Below are 23,133 nucleotides of genomic sequence, written 5' to 3'. Positions count from 1 at the left end.
AATCTCTGCATCGAGGTAAAAAAGCAGATGATTCACTCAACTCTTCGTTCAAGTTCACGATTCACCTTGTATTTTCTGAGCTTTGTTATTTCACGAGATTGTTTAGTGCTGCCTTTTCTTTATCCTGATATTTTGTGGATAAATTAAGAATATTTTAAATTTCAGCCCTTTTTAATACAATGACAGATAAGAAATGCACTCATGATTTTACTGCTTTCAACGTTGAAAACGTAAACATGTTGCATTGACGGTAACACAAAAACTGCAAATTCTGCAAAAGATGGAGGCAGGTGCTACTCCTCGATTTATAGCAGAATGGTATGGAATTGCGACACGACTGTGTATGATATACGGAAAAATAAAGAAAAGCTGTTTAAATTTTACAGCAACAGTGATTCTAACACCGGAATCCGAAACCGGAAATCTTTGCATGAGGCGAAATCGGCAAACCTCAATGCTGTGTACATATAATAGAATGAATAATATAATCAATATATATATGTAATAATAATTTAATTAAATATATCTAATATGCCTTATTTATTTTGCACTTTTAGTCCGAATATTATGCTTTATCTTTTCTGTCCTGAAATCCGCACAACCTCTGGTCTCAAGCTTTGGGGATTTCTGAACTTCTACTGTAGTGAGAAATTTTTAAATATGCCTTTGAGCACATTATACAGAACATACAATAAAAGTTGAAAATTTTAGTAAATACTATGCATATTTTAATGAATAATTTTCTGTTAAAAAATTCAAAACATTCATACACTGAAAAATAACTGTTTAAAGATAATTCTAGTTTCACAGATGATTCATCCTTTAAATAGAATTAAAAATGCAAATTGAAACGTACAAAAGATATGTTTTGAACATAAAAAGATTTATGGTAAGCAATAAAATTTAAAATCTTACTCTTGTACTAAGATGCATAACTTTCTGCTCGTTTTTAATAGCAGGATCAATAACATCTCTGGGTATGAGAAGCATGTAAGTGAGCAAACCAACAAGAACGAAACACTTGCTAATTTGCCATTGCAGCTCATCTGAAAGAATGCAAAATCGATCAGTCAAAGTTATAAGAATATGAAAAATTTAAATGGTAAAAAATTAATGATGTTATTTTCTTAATGATTTTAATTCAAACTACATGAGTCTCTGCAGAATGCTTAAATTTTCCTGAGAAGATTAAGTGATTAGCTTTAGTCACTGAATTACAGAAGGGAGGGGGAGCTTTGCAGAGTGTTGATAATGCACAATACAAGAAAAATTATACATCTTTCATTCTACATAGTTAATATAAATTGTATATTTTATGCTTAAAAAGTGATTAACCCTCTAAGCGGCAAGGCCGTATATATATATAGAATATTTATTGTGATATCTGTAAGAACTTATATATACGTGCATATTAAAATATGTCAATGAAATTAAGGCACTATATCAAAAGAAAACAAATCAAGGTATGAAATACCAGGAGAGTTTTTGCATTCAAATCCAAAAAAAAAAAAAAAAAAAAAAAAAAAAAAAAAAAAAATTATCATAGTAATTTTGGGAAATTTGTGCTTTCTTAGCAAAAACCCTGGCCGCCCAGAAGGTTATGATGCAAGAGATTTCTTTATTGTAATGACATAAACAATAGCACAATTTAAAGAAATTTTCAAGGTCAAGAGGGGTGGGAATTTTTTTTAACATGGAAAACTTATTAAAATAACACTTTAAAAATAATTACACATCAAATGAGAACCAATTTTTTCAATATTTTCAATAAATTTATTAAGCAAATCTATGTGCTGGATTTTGGAAGAATTATATTACTGTAGTAGCAGCCTCCATAATGAAACTCAATTATCAAATTCCCCCACTTCTCTACAATAATACCATTGGCTCACTGATGAATGTATAATTTTGGAAGAGAAAATAGAAAGTGTTATTGTTTCCTAAAACTATTTAATAATAATAATAGACAGAATAAACCACTTCAAATCAGAAAATTAAGGAAGAACAAATTTTTATGTTAAATCAGTGCAGTCAAACAAAACATGCTCCCTTCCCCAAATAAACACTCTAGGGCCAGAAGTATGTTCCTGGCTAACATAAATGCAAATGTACTGTCATTGACACAGTCTGAGGTATTTGCAAGTGTCATACAGGAATGAGTTAGTTGGGAAAAAAATCATTTTTATGACACACCTTTATTCTATTGAATGCTTATTCTTCCTTATTAAGTATTTGCAAGAAACTGCAAAAATATTTGAATTTTCATTTTCCAGTCACTTTAGAACTGATTTTTAGCTAGCATAGTATATGCTAATAGCTCGAGAATCAATCAGCAAGAAATTCAATCAACTGATCAAAATTTAAAAGTTCATTTTTCTGGTTTTTAAATCTCTAATGAAAATAAAATTTTTATAATGAAATTTTGCCTACACCAACTTAAGTAAAATTTCATAAAAATGCATAGTACGGAGTTAGACATTTCAGGAAGGAAATCTTAATAAATGGATATTCATAAATGCTTTTTGAGTTTTGTGCCAGAACTTTAACTCTTTCAAGACCAATGGCCTTTATTCAGATGACCTAATGGCCAAGATCACATGCTCTGTCTTTAAACAACAGCTCAGGTGCGCAAAAACAATTTCCCTAACACATTGTATCAGTTCATCTTTATTATAGATTGTCTTGTCCTAAAGAGATTCTTTCATGACTTCTTATCTTTAGGTTAAAAGCAAATTAGTATAAATTCAGCAAATAATTTATAATGGGAGAAGAAGTAAAGCTTTGACTGCACAACAATGCCAAACGGAAATGATCTACCTTGGTCTGTGTATACACAAAGATCCAGAAAGGTAAAACACAACTCATGTATGTAATTTTTATCCCTTCCAGCTGATGAAGTCAGCAGAAGCAGCAGACAAGTGAATGTGAAAGAACTGCCTGTTAAGCTGTGCAGCAAACTTCCTCAAACTACTGCAAGCATCATTTCAGCATCATTAAACTATGATGAATCAAGTCCATCTTCATAACAAGAGTATGAAACAATCAAATTGACTGATATTCCAAAAAGGAGTGTCATTTGAAACAAAAATTCAACTACAAAGTCTGCAAAATCAGGCAACTGTGTCATACACTTTCAGATTAAAAAAAAAAAAAAAAATATATATATATATATATATATATATATATATATAATGTGAAAAATAATGTAAGCAAACAAAAACTGAATAAAGCTGGAATTGAGAAGACACTCTAGCTAATTCAAAAATTAGTTAACCCTGTGATTTTCACCATCATATTACCACAAATAAAGGTATCAAGTGTTTCAATATATGGGTGGAGGTAGTCTTTGCAGGACAAAAATCTAGACATTCAAATCTATCAAAGTAATTTCAAAGCATGTAATAGTCTTAATTTTTTTTTAAAATTTTTTTATTATTATTTACCTAGTATGCAAACATTATTAAAAGCTGTTTCTAATATAAAACTGGAATCTGGGTTTTCAATTGCTGTGCCATACAGTTAGACCAGTAACCTGAAAAGTTATGACAGGTATTGTGTCATATCCCTTGCTGAAATCATTTCAAAGCAAAGCTTATCATATGATAAGCAAAATAATTGCATCATTGGATAAAATAAATGTGCTAGATTCCATAAGCTGTAATCTGTAATATTAGTTAAACTAAAATGCAAAGGAAACTTTTGTCAAATCATTTTTGTTATGCTTTAATAAAAATCGCTGTAATTGTAAAAGTTGTTCAGATTAAAAAAAAAAAAAAAAAAAAAAAAAAAATCATTTCAATATTTTTTCTTTAATAAAAAAGAAGTCTTATATGAGAAAGGAATACTCATGTGTTAATTTGTTCTTTTGTAATGATATAATAATTGTTGTGCATATTTAATATGAAATTTCTTGTACATAAATAAATTTTTTAAAATTTTAATTGTGCTATTAAGATAACAAAATAAAGAATTTTATTATTTTAATAGCATGATTAAAATGTCCTTAGCTTATAAATTTAATACATACATTTAACATTTAACTAATTTTTATTAGAGATGACTTTATTTCCTGATAAGCATTTTATATTTCATCTTGTCAAGAAATAAAATTTTCCTTTTGCATAGAATTCTCATTACAGTTTTCATTTCCCATTTCACACCATAAAATTGTATATCATGCATGAAAGTACAAGTTGGCAAAAAAAGTTGAACAGAGCGCGGACACAAAATTACACAAAAACTAAATGCGCACGCGCAACCTAATAAATAAATAAATAAATAAATAAAATATCAACCTTTTAATATAAAAAGTATTAAACTAAAATAATACTTGTACTTACTATTTTGCTATTAATTTTATCTTCCACTTTTTTAAAAAAAAGTAAATCACCAAGAGATTTTAATAAATTAACCTTCTTTATGTAACTTAATTTAACAGTTGATACATGAATACTGTACGCAACATTACAACACACTAATATACATATTTATGTTATATATTACTGCCCATTTCGAGGCAACGACAAGTTTTAGAGATAAAATATATATATATATATATATATATAACTGTTACTATAGCTTTCAATTATCTTCATTTTTAGTTCAGTTAACAGTTCTTTATATAACACCAGAAAAAGTAGTCATGTGAGATCATATAGTTACAAAATAACATATAGTTAAAGGAGGAATATAAAAAATAACTATTTTGTCTCAGTCTCACTCGATCCAGATTAAAAATTTTTAGGGAAAAAGCTTTTCCTTTTTTGCTACTTTTACAGCCAACTTTTCTAACTTCCGTTTGCGAGCTAGTCTCAATTTCTTTTCAGCAGCTTTTATACAATCCATTGATACTTTTTTATTTTCTTCTTTACTTTCTGCAATGTTTAATTGCTTTTTTTTTTAGATTCTCGCTCTTCTTTGTACAGTTTATGAGCATTCCTTAAATTTTTACATAGAGTTTTGTGTACTAAAGAATGCAAGTGGTTATCTGTATGTCCACAGATGGTACCAGCACCAATCGTTGAAATTATTGAAGTCAGCTCTTGTTTGATGGTTGCTTGCTCTTCTTTGATTTGATATTTGTATGCATCTAGTTCTGCTTTTCCACATAAGCCCCACCTACTTCTCCTTGATGTGAAACAATGCATTTCGTTATCTCTGGCATGATGTCAAGGTTTTTTTGTTTTTTTACAAAGAAAAGAGGAAGAGAGAGAGCATGTTTACCCCCCCCCCCCCCATATTTACTGGCTGCTATTTCTCAATGGTTCTTTCTGCATCGATCTCAGAAACAGCCTGGGTGACATTCAAAAAAGCATAATTCGGCGAAAATGCGGAAAACTTTCATGCCTGAGCTATTTATACATATAAAATCACAGCATAATTGCAAAGGAACTACTCATATATGCACTCTCAAGTCGCCAAACATTTCTGGCGAAAAACTCCACGCTGCCATACTACTACCTAAATTTTTTGTATACATTTTGAACTTTAAGCTTAAAATGTCTCCAAAAACGTGGTTTCCGGGCAACGAACAAATCTATGAACTACGCACTTCTCGCTTTAATAAATTAACAAAACAACAATAAATTTCAGAGAATACCATGTACACAGCATCCTGTTTAAACTTTAAAAAAAACCTACGAATTGCACACAAATCAACAAAATAAACTAAAATTACAAACAATTCAAAAAACAACAAAAACAACAGAAATTCATAGTAAAAAAACAATGATCATAACATTCTACAAAATAAAAACAGTAAAATAAAATGCACATACCATAATACATTCGTTAATAAAATTTCGCCAGTCACACAACATCTGTGAACAAAAGTGCCACGATTTTGCTATATCACATGTCTTTCTGCAATTCAAAGTTTCGAAAGTAACGATAAAAACTTCCTCCAAAGTTAACTTACTCCACAAAAACCACAATCCAAATCTTAAACACTGCTGACAGCCACATACTTTACCAGCAAGCATTTGACTTCAAATCTACACAAGAACTATCAGAAACGCCCTTCTTCGTCAGAGTTCTCATAGCAGCTCCGCATTTCGGACTCCGTTTTAAAAGTCCCACAGAAATTCCAAAAACACACTTTGATCCTCATAAACACACCTATGACCAAAAGACTCATTAACAACTCCAACATCGTACCTTTTAACACTAAATTTACTTTCCACACAATCTAAAATACGCGACTGAAATCTTGCCACCCCATCTATCATTGTAACATAGTTCAAAACACACACGACACGAACCAACGAGCAGTTAATCACTCAAGCAAAAGAGTTTCCAACGTCAAAAAGGTTGCCATACAACATGCAATCATGCCAAAAACCAGTGCAGAACACATATTGCCACATTTGGTGATCTTAGGGCACATATAAGAGTAGAGCCATTGCAAAAATTAATTTTATGAAACACGCTCTGATATTATAAAACATATCTTTGAAATATGCTACAGAGCAACAGATTTAAGAAACATATAAATAAAAAATTAATTTTAAACAAAGAATTTTTTGAAGTAAGACAAATTTCCCATAAACAAATTTCACTTACAGCCTGCATCATTGCTTCACTGCTTAGCTCAGACTAGGTTGGCCGAGTGATGGCAGGCTGGCACAGTGATCGAACCAGTTTACAAAATGCCTATGTGAACTTCCGTTCTTCTCCCATTATAAATATTTTGACACTCAGTGGCTAAAGGCACCTCTTTTATCAAGAAATAGAAATGATATCACATTCTTTATTGTTTGTTCAGAAGGGGAAGAGAAGAAATTGTTGCAGATCTCAAATAGAATTTGAGGCATTTGAACATTTTTAAGCAAACAGGTGAGTCATGACCTTGGTCTTCAGAGGGTTAAAAAAAGGACAATTGGAATAAAATATTTATATGGGGACTCTGTATTCAGGTTATACTACCTTTTCTAGTACAAAATCAGACTCCTTTTTATACTAATATTTCTTTCAGTACATTGAGACTATGCCTTAAAATTAGTATTAAATGTTACAAAAACTGCTAAAGCTATTCAAAGAATTTCACATTAGAAATTTTTCTGCTAATAATTACAATTTTTCTGTTACTTATTTCTTAATTAAGACACGAAAGATCATACGCAGAGTTTTAAATAGATCATGGAGATAAGACAATGTCATTTAGCAAACAGATGTTTTAAAATCAGTTAATTAAAATACAGCTTTAATTAAAGTTGGTTTAATTTTATAATTTTTTTTAGACTTTTTCAATATGTGTAAGGAATGGCTAAGCAATAAACTGACATCAAGTTGCCCCCCCCAAAAAAAAGATGAGACATAGACACATGTGCATAAAAATTAGCATATTGGCAATTTCAAAGTTTCAGTTGCAGAGCTCAGGAAGGATAATCAAAGTTCACTCCACAGTGATGTTAAACCAAAGTTATTGTTTGACAGATTTAAAAAGGCAGACTTGAAAAAGGCCTTCTTCCCATACACAGAAAACATGCAACAACAATCAAAGACCCTTATAGTTAATCAAGATTACTGTAAGAGGCAATAATCAAAGCCATTTGATGATACGTCATTGCAACACATTTTAGTTAGAAGTTTAAAATACATGCCATGGAAATAACTTCAATATTTATTAATTTTGCTGATTAATAAGTTTGACAATAACAAATAATTTGTATATGTTTCGAGATGGTTGCACAGAGCAAAACAGAAGTTAGACACTGTCAGAGGTGTGGTAAAACTATGTAACAGTCATTTTCTGTTCTCATTTATCTAAAAAATGTAATTTACAAATTCTATCTAAAAGCATACAAAATACTTTTACAAAAAAGCCATAATTACTAGTTCAATAAAAATTTTGGTTAAGTAGTCCCAAATCAACTGTTTAAGGGCTATTCAGCTAGGCAGCAGTAGTTTTCTAAACAAGAGAAAAAGCAGCATTATTTTTTAACAAAGGCAAATACGCGAAATGAAAAGTTTTCCAGTTCATTTGACCAGTGCAAATGCTAACTTAACATTTAAAAAGAAAAATGGTAATTAAACTATAGTTTCTCATAAAAGTTGAATCTTTTAACCATGTAGTACTGATATACAAAAAGTAAGATCTTTAAATCTTCCCCAAACTCATAGAATGTTATTTATAAGACACAGGACTTTACTTTAGTCTTGTCTTACTATAACCGACAAAATACAATGAACTGCAGGTTAATTTAAAATTAATCTTCAATTAACAGGTTTCCAGGTTAGCCTGCATAACAGTTTTTACCACCTGAATACAATGAATATTTACTGCAATCAACATTCAGAATGAAGATATAGGATAGAAGAAGCATTTTTTGCACAAGCCTTTTATTTATATTTTTAATTTAAAAAAAGATTTATTACAATTAACAAAACAAAATTTCAATGCATAATTACACTTGATAAGTTGTATAAAAAACTCAAATAATCCTTTTCAATAAATGAGGACTTGATAATTCCTTCCTAAAGCTTTTCAACTAGCATAACAAAGCAAAGTTTTTTGATGCATATCACTATAATTTTTAAACAAATTTGACCAGTCTTTCTATCGCTATACATTTTATATTTACTATATTAATAATCCCACTTAAGCTACAACAAGCATTAATACTTACTATATAATCTTCTTAAATATTAATCGAATTTTAAAATAAATTTAATCTTTTAAATTAAATCTTTATCTAATTAAAAAGTAATTATCAGAGGAGAGGGCAAGATTATTTAGCTCAAAAGAAATTATCTGAACATAACATAACCACAAAATTAACAAGTGATTCAGAAAAACAGATTCAGGGTCCCGTATATTTGAGTAACTTTACATATTTTTTACTTTGGTATACTTTATTTTTATTTATTTATTTATTCTTGGTATTAATAACTATGTCCAGTATATTTTCCAGACATTTAACCCTATTGAGTACCCACTGGATGCTCTAAAAAGAGCTGCAACTTGTAGCCAATAATCCTAAAGTATAATATTCAAGACATACAATGTCTTGTCACAAAAGAAAAGTTAATTACTTACTGCCTTTTAAAATCTCGCATAACATTTCATGGTTGGCATAAATTGCTCTTGCATAGTTTGCATTCATAAGGATAAGTCACATACTTTTATTGACAGATATTTACCACTTGGAACGACAACTTCTGTTTTGATAATTTTATACTTATTTTTTGTTCATGTTAATTTTTTGTATCACAGTATACTCTCATTTTGTATGTGTGTGTATGCAATCTTTATACATCATTTAAAAATGTATAGCTTTTCTTAAACCATACTGTGTTTGTCTGAATAATACATGATGAAATAATGTAAAATCTAAACAAAACAGCTCAAAATGTTGAGGGGAAAAAATGACAATAAGAGAAACTAATATTACAGCTATCAATATATATATATATATGTGTGTGTGCATTACATAAGAAGTTTTACATTAATAACATAAATAATGAATGAGTGAAATACCAAAGTTTAATTATGGAACTAAAACTAAAATTATCCTTTCCTCTAACTTTAGCCCTGTTCACAAGAGCAGACTCGATTGGTAGCCAAAACTATTTCTTCCAATGTGTCGCATTCACATGGCCAATAAGAATTAACTGACTTGCCGAATTGGAGGTAGAACTTGGTTAAAAACCTCTATGGAGCAGGACAAATGGGGACATTTTTCATACTGCACTGTGCAACTGCACTATTCACTAATTTTAACAAACAACATGGCTGACGTACAACTGACTGCTCGCTAGACTGTCAGCGAAATAAACGCGTTGATAGATACCTGGGGATGCGATATCGTCCAAAAAAAATTAGATGAAACTGTACAAAAAACGGAAATTTGTAAACTAGTATAGACAAGTTATCTGATGCTGATGCCATTCAAATTAAAACTAAAAACATGCATATCGTCTTCAATGCGACAAGACTTTTTTTTTTTTTTTTAAATTTAAGAACTTTCATCTACTTTTTAGAAAATATTATTGAATAGTTTTGTAAGTCAAGATAATTTTAAGCTGCAAGAAATATTCTAAAACGTTTATAATTAATGTAAATAATATTAATTTGCTGTTTTATTCATTTTTCAAAAAGCAAAGTTTGAAATTTTAACAGCCAGAAAACATTTTATTTAAAACCGTTCAGCAATATACGTGATTAAAGAGTTAAACTCCGATGGCTTTCGATAGCAATAGTAAACGATGCCAAAAAAGATGTGAGCAAACATTAGAAATCCGCGTTTGTGACATCATTCATTGCTCACAGTGGCTTACGGGGTGAGGGATGAAAGACGATGTGCATCTGAACCGGTCCTGAAGGCGAAACTGCTTCATATCCCCGTTTCTCTCTAATACAAACGGTGACTGTGCGAAAGAGCATTGCATGTGTACAGGGCTTTTGATATACTTCTGAGAAAAAGTGCTTGAGTATTTGCTATAAGTAAGCCTAATTTAAAATAATCTTATAGTTACAGCAAAAAATAATATAGCTGATTTGACGATAATGTGTTGAGATGTTTTATTAAATTAAACTTTTGTTACTTAAATTAAATAATAAATATATATATACTAAATAAAAAGAGGGTATCAGCCATTCTAGAATGATTAAGTATAATTAAAATGTAAAATCTGAAAGAAACTCAAAGTATGGTAACTGAAAGACTTACTTTTTAAAACTTTCTCCCTTAACTCCAAAATACTTTCAAAGGCAAGCAGCAGAACATTAGTTTTACCAGCAAAATATAATGAAGAAATGTCAGACCTTTGTAAGAATTCGTTGAATCCTTCTATGGTAAACAATCTGTCTGATGGATGTTCACCTTTCATAATAGCCAAAGCAGATATTAAACTGTTAAACCATGACACTATAATAGCAGCAGTACAATGTCTGAAAAATAAGTTAAATATAAATACAAATTTTATCCAAAAGTAATCAAAAGATTTTATAATGCATACAAAATCTAAATATAGTTTAAGAAAGACTAGCAAACACCTTTCAAATAACTGATACAGATAAACAGCATTTTATTATATACAAAAAACTCCTCTCAGTGATATGCCTAGGTGGATGTGATTTCCAGAGTAACAAGGTCTGTATATTTTGAGAAAGGGATGAAAGTTTTATTTTTATTTTGACAGATGTTGGTCATGAGAGTTTACAATTCATCTACACATCTTTTCAACAGCTTATATTACTTTTATTATCTTGTTCTTAAAGTTTGTTTATTTTATTTTATTTATTGTCAATGTTTTCCTTCCCAAACGCCACTTAATTATCTGGTTGTAATGAAAGTTTTCCACCAAAAAACATTCTTAATAAAGTTAGAAAAAAAATCATGAAAGCAGTACCTTTAGTGCGAGCAGTAATTACCACCCAAATCTATGATTTTCTGCCAAAGTTTTGGTAGTTTTTTTGCCTTTGATCCAGAAACTTGGTGGCAGAGTCCAAAAATAGATCCACCTCATTTCAGACGTCCCGTGCAGAATGGAAGATGGTACTAGCAAAATGTAGCTGTAGGTGTGAAAAAAGGTAGGAGTCTGAAGAAGCGATATCAGGACCATACAGTGGGTGTGAAAAATGATTCTATTCGAGTTCATAGAGAGCCCAGTCCGTGAATGCAGACACATGTGGTCTTGCATTATCTTGATGGAACATTATCTTTTTGTGCCAGAGCTTAGTTCGACATTTTTCCTTGATGGCAGGAACAACATGGACTAGCATCTCGCTCTACACGTTACTTTCAAGGGTTTTACCTTTTTTCAGGTACTAGTTCTGGATAATACCATAGCAATTTCACCAGATACAAAGCATGATCTTATTGTTAGTCAAACTGCACTTCGAGATGCAGCCAACGGGCTCATCGGGTGCGGACCAACCCCCTTTCCAGCCTGTATTGTTGAAGTCAATCCACTTTTCCTCACAAGAATTTTGTCCTTGCATTGATATTTGAGCAAATTAGCGCAGGCCCGAACACGTCTGGCCTTATCTGCTTGAGCCAGCTCTTGTGGTACCCAGCAGCTGAACTTGTACGCCAAGTTTATGTGTTGCATAGCGCGATTAATGGACATGACACTAACACTCCTTAACAAGCTCTCAAGTGTTTGCATTCTAATCTTCTTCCACACGTTCTTGCAGGCAGGCATCATCAACATTAGTAGGCCGGCCAGAATACTCTTGAATCTATTTCTTGAATGTCATAGTCCCCATTTTATAACCTTTGGTACCAAACCTTCACAGTGTCATATGATACAACATTAGTATTTAAAGCTATACACATGATTTGGTGGCATTCTGTAGCTGACTTTTCGCAACAGAACTGGAAGTAAATGATGGTTTTAATCTGGTAGCATGATAGTTTCATTTGAGACCCTTGTTCTAAAAGATACCAACATTTTATACAAATTTCACAATATAGTATTCTAAAACAAGTCTTCTTCTTTCAATTGCCAAAAACAGGCCAATGTGAACTGTTTGCACAGATAAAATTTGCAGTGGTGAGAAACTTTTGTTAAAACTCAATATATCTTGATAATTGTGAATTTTTCAAAATGTCTTTTCAGTAATTTAATATTTTCAATTATATTATATGCCTACAATAATAAGGATTTCAAACTGCATAGCTCAAAATTCCACTTTCATCATTTACTACTACAGTAAACTACTTATAAAACTAACTGTAGGTATTGGGACAGAAGAAAAGAGAAATACAACTGGATAACATGTTGTGCTAAGAATATACATCATTTTATTGAAAATATGTATAACTATGTTAGGAGAGAAGAATAGTTTTTGATGTTTGAAATTACATTTAACGACTTAATAATTCAATGCTATGCTTTCTATGTTTGTTTTCATGTTACTTGTTCATGAGGAATTCAGTTATCATATTACAATTTCTCCATTTCATTGAGTATCTTGCCTCATTTATTTTTATTCACTCCATATATCATAGAAAATAAGAGAAAGAATAAATTTCTAGAACAGTTTTTTAAATTATTGCATTATTTTTCCTTGAGTACAAACTTTTCTACATTAGGATAACATATCACAATGTCTTTCTTCATTTACAATTTACCCCTATTAAACTCCATTAAAAATTTATTTAAAATCATACAACTATTATACACAGGGCAGAAAAATGAAAATTAGAAGAAAATGCTTGGATTATATAAAAGAAAGTATTCAGTACATTTTATAAAAATTTTTAACGAAATTTCTACAGTATGCAAATTTATTTATTTGCTTGTTGTAGGAATATACTGAACACAGAAAAACAAGAACAATGATTGTTAATAAATAACTACATTAATTAAAAAATCAGAAACCCTTATTAGTCTACTTCAAATGTTCCACTCCATTAAAAACTTTTTTTGTTTAATTGTGGACTTATGCAAAATCTATTGTGGATAACAGAGTTTTATTCAAAATCTAACATCAATCTGAGATAACTTTTTTATAAATTTTAAATTTGCATGTTTCTCTTCTTATTAGATTTATTACTTAGAGCCAATAATTTAAATTTTTTGCATCAAAATTTACATTTAATACGAAATATTTTGCATTAAAATGCACAAAACTTTCAGAATTTTAGTTAGATGATATATGTGTACTCTATTACATAAAACTTATTTCGTATGAAGTAGCCTAACACTACTCCCTGGATCACTTAATTTTAAATGACAGCTGATAATGCAACAATTTTAAGACTAAAAAAAAAAAAAAAATTATAAATAAAGAGAGAATCATTTCTGTAGCAAAGAAATGATTCTCTCTTTATTTATCATTTTTTTTACTACTAATCCACATCATAAAAAGCATTTCTCTTATTACAGACACTATTATAAAATAGCCACAATAACCCAAGTGTTATTTCTTATATTCAGTTAGGAAAATTTCTACACCTACAGAATTTTTCTGTTACTTTCTTCTTTATATAGTTTTACATTTTTACCTAAATATTTGCTCTGTTCTTTAAGCATGCATGCACACAAACACATACACACACAGAATACAAAATTCGAAATCCAGACATCTGATATCCAAGAATGGTCTCGTATGCATGTGCATATATACACAGCACAAAATTTGGGCATTGAATACCTTGGAATGATCTTATATCTGTAAATTTGGACTACAAGCTATCTCTGCCAAATAATAGTAAAATAAATAAAACAAAAGAAAATCTGGAAGGATTCAGATTTGAATGTCACATCAGAGATTTGCTAACGCTTTTATGCTCTCTGAGTATTATAGGTAGTCTGCTTTTTCAACTCATTCCTGCTAACACAATTTTTGTCTTTTTTTAGCTCTAATATTAAGCATCACTTTCTTTGCATGTATGCTACATAAAATTCAAAAGAAAAATCACAAAATATTTAAAAACAGCATATCTTAAGAATTCTCTACAGAGTGTTAGGGGTTGTCATATATTTTTTATTATCTGCTATATTTTTTTGAAACTAGACACTACATTGGACAGACATCTAAAAGATTTATAAAAAGAGAAAAAGCATGTAATGATTTTAATGAGTCTAACTAGTGTCATGTCATATAAAAATACTTCTAATTAGACATCTGATGATTCAAATGCATTTTTATTTAATCAATCATATTAAAAAGTAGAGAAGTATTTTTAAGAGCTGCATTTATTGCTTTTTAGTCACTTGGTTTGCTTCTCAGTAACAGAGAAAGTTAAATATCTTATGCTTTAGGCAATGGCAGCATATGCTTTCGTGGATTAATATTGAAAGATAAATTTCTTACAGTTTGCCAAATGACAACAGTCCAGTGCACTGGAGATAACTAGGCAGCTCTAGCTGCCTGCAGTTTTCCACTATGTGAGGAACGTACATACATACATGTATACAAATTTCCCTTATATTTTTTAATAATATATCACAATACCATTTGGCAGCAACAATTTGAAAAGTCATTCAGGCAAAAAGTGAGTTTTGAGAATAATAGCACCTCTGGTGTTAGTAAAATAATAATAAATTGCCCTTTCTTACAAAGTTTAAGAATGAAGAATACAGTAAAAGCACTTTATTATATACTGCATTAACACTATTATATACTGCATATAATAAACATGCAGAAAAAGATTCCTGCATGTCACTTTCAAACACCTGCTGGCTAGAAAGGTGCACTATGTGTCCATAAAAACACTGTATAGCATTGCATTGATTTTCATTAAGATCAATCACACTTTGGCCTTTGAATGGTTGGGAGAAGGCAGAGCTAGCATTAGGCATTTTGCGACACCCAATGCAATCTCTGTGGGTCCTAAATTCTGCTGCCTGGAAAATCCTTAAACTGCAAATACTTTACTGACCCTAAATTCTAAAAATTCTGCCACCTCTAACTTCTGCTGTTTGATGCTCCTCTAAATTCTAAAATTTTTGCCACTACAAAGTTTTGACACTTGATTCTGACTACCAGTAGCATCTGCTTTGTGGATGGTTGACACTTTTCTGTCTGACCTAACAATAAGCTTCAAAGCTGTCATGTTAACATGTCATCTCATTCAATTTAAACTGATGATTTAAAATCTGGAAACTTTTAAAATTGGTGAAATCCTGATGATTCCAGATCTTGGACTTTGCACTGGCATATATTCCACTTAATGAATATTTTAATTCCAGTTAATGACCTTAAAACACATTGAAGGTTTATCATTCACATAACCTCTAAACAGATAATCTAAAATGAGAAGACTGTTCTTTTCAGAAATTTAGCACTTTTGCTTTGTTTTTAAATAGATTTTACTGGTTTACTTAGTCATGTGCTTATATTTTTTATTCCATATAAGATTTAAAAGGCTACATATTAATTTCTAAATATAAATTATTTCTTCATATTTAGTTTCCTTTCTACCATTTTTACTTAACTATTAAGAAAATTATCTTAACTAATCCTAAAACTCACTTTGAAACAGAAATAAAGAAATTTATTCTGGGAAACAACCTGCAGATAGAATAAATGCATTTCCTAAGGTTCCCATTGGTGCAATTAACATTTGGTTCAACCCCTAAATGTAAAATTAGGAACTTCACAAGATACATCTGGTATAATTACTTGTAATTCTACAAAGAACAAAGGGGGTATCTTGTTACATTAAAAAAGAACAAACAAGAAATTTTTACTTAACAGGAAGCAACCTTTTAACTCTTGCCTCTGAAAACTACTCTGAACTTGTGAAAATTATGACATTTGCATGATATGAAATCTAATATGCAATACAAATAGCTTACTGAAAATCAATAATTTTAAATAGAATTTACAATGTTCAAAAAAAATTCTTCTGTACAATTATAAGAAGTGTGACACACACATTAAAAAAAAAAAAAAAAAAAAAAAAAAAAAGAAGAGAGAGAGACTAAGGCTTGAAAATTGACTGGAGTCGGCAACAACTGTTTTGGTGATGTCATGCCACACACCTCCTCTATTCATGCAGCCATTTTCGACTAACTGACTATGACAGTGGGAAGTACTGTGTCATTGAATGAATATGTGCAACTGCATTCTGCCGGAAAAATGTCTACTGTAAAAACCAAACAGAAAATCTACATCAAATTTCTTGTGAAACTTAAGAAATTAGCCATGGAGGAAACATTTCAAATGTTAACTAACGCTTATGGAGATGAAACTTTGTCTCATACACGTGTGTTTGAATGGCATAAGCGGTTTTCAGGGGGGAAGGCACTGTGTGGAAGATGATGCACGTTCATTATGATTGAATGGGTTCCTGGTGGTCAGACTGTTAATCAACACTACTACATTGAAGTACTAAAAAAAGACTTCATGAAAAAATTAAAAGAAAAAAAGACCACAGTTGGATGATGGATGGCTGTCGCACCAGGACAATGTACCTGCTCACATGGCCCTATCTGTCAAGCAGTTTCTGACCAGCAAAAACATTACTGTGATGGGGCATCCTGCTTATTCACCTGATTTAGCTCCATGTAACTTTTTTTAATTTCCTAAATTTAAATCTTACTGAAAGGGAACACATTTTACCTCAGCTGAAGAGATTCAGCAAAAACGGAAAATCTCCTGAAGGGCCTTCCAAAAACCTCATTCCAGAAACCAGCATTGGCAGCACCGAATGCAGAAGTGTGTGAATGCTTAAGGGAACTACTTTGAAGGTGATAATGTTATGGAGAACTGATTCTGTAAGTACAATGATTTACTGGACCAGTCTCATTTTTTATCACACCTTGCATAACCTAATTTTGTAATTTACTTTAATTCAATTACATAATCATATTAAAATATAACTTGAAGTTTACAATACTAATACTTTTAAATTTCATATTAGAGAGAGTTGGTTAGTTTTTTAACATAAAATTATAGTAAATGTACTTGTTATATTTTTATTATATAACTGTAATTAGATTCCCATATTTTAATAAATTTGCATTAATTTTTGACATGCAAAAATTTTTAAGAAGTTTTTTTTTAACATGACGAATATTTAATATCATTCATTTGGCTAAGACATCAATTCAACTAACAGCATTCAAAGACCCTGCAGTGAATAACCATTTGGTTATTAGTTTTACACAATGCATATAATACAGCATGCTTACCTAAATGATGATTTTGTGGAAGAAAGCTTCTCAAAATTTTTCCATAAAATATTTTCAGTTATTTTAAGTTGCTTGATTTTGTCTGTATAACTTCCAAGAGAAGCATGACAATTGAAAGATGAATTGCTGCCTTTACCAAGCACAGAAGAACAAATGTAGACCAGCAGTGGAGCTTGCTTAGCTGATGTATAATTCATACCCCATTTTGTTAATTCTGTTTTATTTTGAGGAACTTGGAAATTAAGGGCTTTAAGACCACTAGATGCAAAGCCATCTCGAGCATGACGGAGGAAATTTATTACACAAAATGGATATGTGCGCTGTCAAACATAAGATCATATTTTTATGAGAATACATACATTTTTACAAAAATACATACAACATACTACAAATAATATAATTTTCTATAAGACTACAAAATATACTTAAAACCAGTTTCTAGCAAAAATAAAGAAAGTTGTGTATTTTGAATGCTTAAGGCACTGCCATTTATAGGTACCGTAAACTAAAAAAAAGTTGAAAAATATCATAATTATTTAGCAGAAGCTTTTTAAAATTATTTTTGTTAAATACTAGTTATTTAAAAAATTTTGGCATTAAATTTATCTTATTATTTATTTATATAGTATTTTTAACTAAGAGAAATAAAATTAGAAATCAATGTTCTGACATTTTTATTTTTTTTATCAAGTATCAGTTATGTTTAACATAAAAACTTCTAAATGAATTACAGCTTGTCTATAGCTTCTTAAAATTTCGAAATATGGCTATATGCTACACTATCGTTTCCCTACTATCCAGTTTTGTATTATATGTTGTATATTCGTAAAAAGATACAAAACACAGATTTCAATTCAATGACGTTGCAAATGACCCCCCCCCAAAAAAATCCTCCCATAGAGAACTGAAGATAAATTAAGAGTAGCTAACAACTTTAATTTTAAAAAAAATAACATACGATTTTAAAACTTTAAGTAATAGTCACTAATTTCAAGGGGGATGGGCAGATGAATTCCTCAAAAAAAGTCTGAATCGATGAAGTTTACTAGCAAATTAACTAAGATTTCACAGAATTTCATTACTAAATACAATATGTTGATTAAACATCTCAAGAGCTTTTATTTAAAAAAAAACAATCCATCTGAAATTAAAAGCTGATGATTCTCACCTTCTGTGAAAATCAGCACTATTATTTAATTATGATTCCATAACATACAATTACTTTTGAAATGATCATCAAGACAGTAAACAAAGTTTCATTTCTGTTGTATAAAAATAAATTCCAGAAACCAATGATAGAATAAGAAAGGGGGGAACATACAATTGATCTGAACCTCCTACCTATCAAGTTTTAACAAAAGTTTTCCTGCCACCGCTAGTATCATCTGCACAAACAGTTTGTGTTGGTGTGTTTGCAATATTTTGTCAAACAATTTTTGGCATTTGAAAGAAAGAAAGAGAAATTCTACAAAAGATTTAAAAGAAAGTGTTTTGCTTTAGAATACTGTGTTGTGAAATTTGTAAAACAGTATCATCATTAAATACAAGGTGTCTGAAATGGAACTATCATGCTACCAGGATTAGAACCATCATTTACTTCCAGTTCTGTTGCAAAAAGTGAACTACAGAATGTCACCAAATCATGTGTACAGCTTAAGGTACTAATTTTGTATCATATGACGCTGTGAAGGTTTGGTACCAGAAGTTCAAAAACAATGACATTTAAGAAGCAGAGCACTCAGGCTGGCCTACTGATGTTGCTGAGGCCCACCTGCCAGAACTTGTGGAAGAAGATCAGTATGCAATCACCCAAGAGCTTGCTAAGGAGTTTGACATTAGGGTCAAGTCCATTAGTCACACTATGCATCGCATAAACTTGACGTACAAGTTAAATCGCTAGGGATTTACTTCAAAAACACAGGCCAAATACCTCCTCATGACCTTTCTCAAGCAGATAAGGACAGACGTGTTCAGGCCTGCGCTAATCTGCTCGAATATCAACACAAGGACAAATTTCTGAAACAGATCGTCAGTTGTGATGAAAAGTGGATTGACTTCAACAATGCAGGCTGGAAAGGGAGTTGGTATGTACCCGATGAGCCCATTGGCTGCATCTCAAAGTGCAATTTGACAAGAAAGATCATGCTTTGTATCTGGTGAGATTGCCATGGTATTATCTAGAACTAGTAGCTGGGAAAAGGTAAAATAATTGACAGTAACATGTACAGCGAAATGCTAGTCCATATTGATGCTGCTATCAAGGAAAAATGACGAACTGAATTCCGGCACAAAAAGGTAATGTTCCATCAAGATAACGCAAGACCACATGTGTCTGCATTCACAGACTGGGCTCCGTATGAACTCGAATGGAATCTTTTGTCACACCACTGTATGACCCTGATATCGCTCCTTCAGATTTCTACCTTTCTTCACAACTGCAGCTACATCTTACTGATACTATCTTCCCTTCTACACAGGACATTTGAAATGGAGTGGATCTGTTTTTGGATTTCGGCCACCAAGTTTCTGGACTGCAGGCTTTGAAATACTACCAAAACTTTGACAGAAAATCATAAATTTAGGTGGTGATTACCATCAGTGTTAAAGGTATTGCTTTCATATATTTTTTTTAACTTTATTAAGAATGTGTTTTGGCAGAAAACTTTTGTTACAACCAGATATTTTCATCATAGACTTTCATACTCATTATGAAAATTGCAGTTTTAAAATACATAATATACTTCATGTGAACACATGTCACTAGAAAGACAGTCCAATTTTATGCTGTATATTTAGCAAAAATTTATGTAATACATGCTATGAATATGCTTATTCATCATAAGCAAAAATACTGAATATTTTTAGAAAAGGGTAATATGCAAACTTAAGTAATTCTAATATTCAGCACATTTTATAAATATTTTTAATTAAAATTAAATTATTGTTTTAGAAGAAATAAAATCTCACAAGGAAATTTATACAGTGCATTATATAACATTACAAAAACATACGTATTGATACATTAGACATTTAATTTAACTGAACAGTTTATTTTTTAAAGCACATTAAACATTAATGCTGTTTTATAAAGTTAAACTTATGTATAAAATATAAAAAAGATAAAATTTAAACTACATAAATACCTTAGATTCATACTTTTGAAGGCCTATTAAGTGAGTTAAATGGAATGGATTTAAGCCCAGAATATCAGAACCAATTTTATAAAGAACATCTTCAGAAACACCAGTCTTCACAGTTAAATTACTATTAGTCAGATGTTTTTCAATCTCTTTACCTGCTTGACGAAGCATTTCACTTTCATATAGCAAAAATATATAATCCCATAATGGTAGAATCTGAATTTTGGATATTAACTCAGCATCTGAAATATTAGATCGTTTTGCAGGTGTTTTACATAATTCCATGATGTCATCATCTTCTTCTATATCAACCAATTCAGCATCACAAATTTGTAATTTAATGTCTTTTACATTGGATAAATCTATAAAATAAAGTAATATAATTATAATACTAATAAATCAGAAAGAAACACTATTGTGCATACTTATAGTAACATAATATCCTACCAAAATTTTAACAGTATAACTAGATGACACGTTACCAAATACATTACAAATCAGTCAAGTACTTTTATAAAAACAGCTAGTGCATTAAAAAAATTAAATTATTGCTTTAGAAGAAATAAAATATCACAAGGAAATTTATACAGTGCATTATATAACATTACAAAAACATACGTATTGATACATTAGACATTTAATTCCTTACAAAAACCAGACTCATGTAAAAACTGAAATGAAACGCTACTCGTTTCAAAACAGCTAAAAAATTTGTACCAATGGATTTCTTTTATGCCTTGGATCAAGGTAAAAATATTGTTTAACTATATAAAGCTACTTTTATGTTAACCCATTAGCCGCTGGTGTTACGTTGATGCAACGATCAAAATAAATGCGTATATAAATATAACTACCTAAGATATTTTATACCAGCAGATGATTTTGTGTAGGGAATATTATAAAGATTATTTCTGTAAAAAAATATTTGCCTTCAACAATCATTTTGTTTATAAAAATTAATCTCATACTTTAAGCAAAATTTTCGACCGGGTATTTTTGCTGAAAATATTTAACGAAAGAATCGCCGTCTTTATGAGTGATAAATTTTTAGTCAAGGTCACCGTTTATCAGAACATTACATCAGTCAGATGTTTATATTTATGTTGGGAAGGAAGGGAAAACAGGTGTTGCATTGATGCAATGTCAGCAGGAAACGGGCAGTCAATCTCCTTTTTCACTCATTCCTTTCGATGTTCTGGTTGTTTAAAAATGCCTAGAACAAGGTATCTTACATTAGAAGAAGCCTTTCAAAGATTTTTTGATGAAGAAACAGATGATGATAATGTTAATAATGACCAGAATGAAACTGATATTGTTGTTGTTCCCCCAGAAATTGCAGAGGCTAGTGACGGAGAAGAAAGGAATGGCAATGTTTTAAATAATGATAATATTTTACCAAATGATACCACTGGAAGTTGAAATTCACGTAAGATGTAAGTTTCAGCCTTCTAAAAGCATTTATAGTCATACTAAAAAGTTAAGCAGAAGACTGAGCTCTTGAAGTGGATAAAAAGGAACTGTTAGTTATGTCTCAGGAAGAACATAAAGAAAGAGAATAGAAATTATAAAAGACGAAACACAGGGTAAAACTAGTGCACAGATTTTCAATTTTCTTTTTGGTTTAGACATTTACTCTCTCTTCTCGTTGAACAGTCAAATATATACGCTCACACTCAGAAAAAAAAAAAAAAATATTGCACCTGAAGCTTATATGAGAAGATTTATTGGAATATTATTGCTTACATGATACAGTCAAAAGTCGTTAATCCGGACTCGTCGGGACTTTGGCGATTCCGGATTATCGATTTTTCCGGATTATAGATCATCAGTTTAAATCTGGTAAAATGGCATGCAGAAATTGTAAAATTAAAAATATAAAACCGTAATTTACGAAATAAAGAACAATTATGATCTAAAGGGTATCAAAATTTACAAAAAAAAGCTTAATATTTATTTGTTTACTTTATTAAACATTTCTTTCAATGTAAGTTGTTTAAGTTGATTCGTTTTTTATGTGATAATACATTCTCTTTAATTCTATAAACAGACATAATTTCTTGTTCAGTTACAAAGTTCTGCTGTTCACGTCCTATAATTGCTGTGTCGAGAATACCGACTAATTTGTCAACTGAAATTTTTTCGTTTTCAATAACCTCTGTCACTTTCTTCGTTATCGGAAGCGAATTATAATGACGAGGCATTTGATTTAAATCATATCAAAGATGAAGTACATCGAGATGAAATACTACATTGAGTAAGCAATTATAAGCCAAATAAAATAAAAACATCTGCCCTTAAGATAAGGATAGTGAATTCATTGCATGCCGCCGCCGCGTTAAAGATAAACAAAGTTTAGATAAACAAGCGTTAAAGTTTAGTTAACAAAATATATGCCTTTATC

At 30.6% G+C, this 23,133-nt stretch overlaps 1 protein-coding gene across 1 annotated transcript in view; it reads right to left on the bottom strand.

The window, feature by feature from the left end:
* The window catches only part of LOC118195958 (midasin), a 589,327-nt gene that overhangs the window by 141,893 nt on the left and 424,301 nt on the right, over positions 1–23,133 (bottom strand). Inside the window, exons 55-58 of the mRNA XM_085823548.1 lie at positions 20,736–21,094; positions 17,593–17,912; positions 10,671–10,891; positions 916–1,046 (exon numbers count right to left, since the gene is read on the bottom strand). Of these exons, the coding sequence (XP_085679674.1) occupies positions 916–1,046; positions 10,671–10,891; positions 17,593–17,912; positions 20,736–21,094 (1,031 nt within the window). The remainder of the gene's footprint in view (positions 1–915; positions 1,047–10,670; positions 10,892–17,592; positions 17,913–20,735; positions 21,095–23,133) is intronic.

The sequence above is a fragment of the Stegodyphus dumicola genome, chromosome 9 (genome assembly GCF_044657685.1).
Source record: "Stegodyphus dumicola isolate Sdum_Otavi_A_Nest chromosome 9, ASM4465768v1".
Taxonomy (NCBI): domain Eukaryota; kingdom Metazoa; phylum Arthropoda; class Arachnida; order Araneae; family Eresidae; genus Stegodyphus; species Stegodyphus dumicola.
This window is presented reverse-complemented; position numbering and strand designations above follow the sequence as displayed.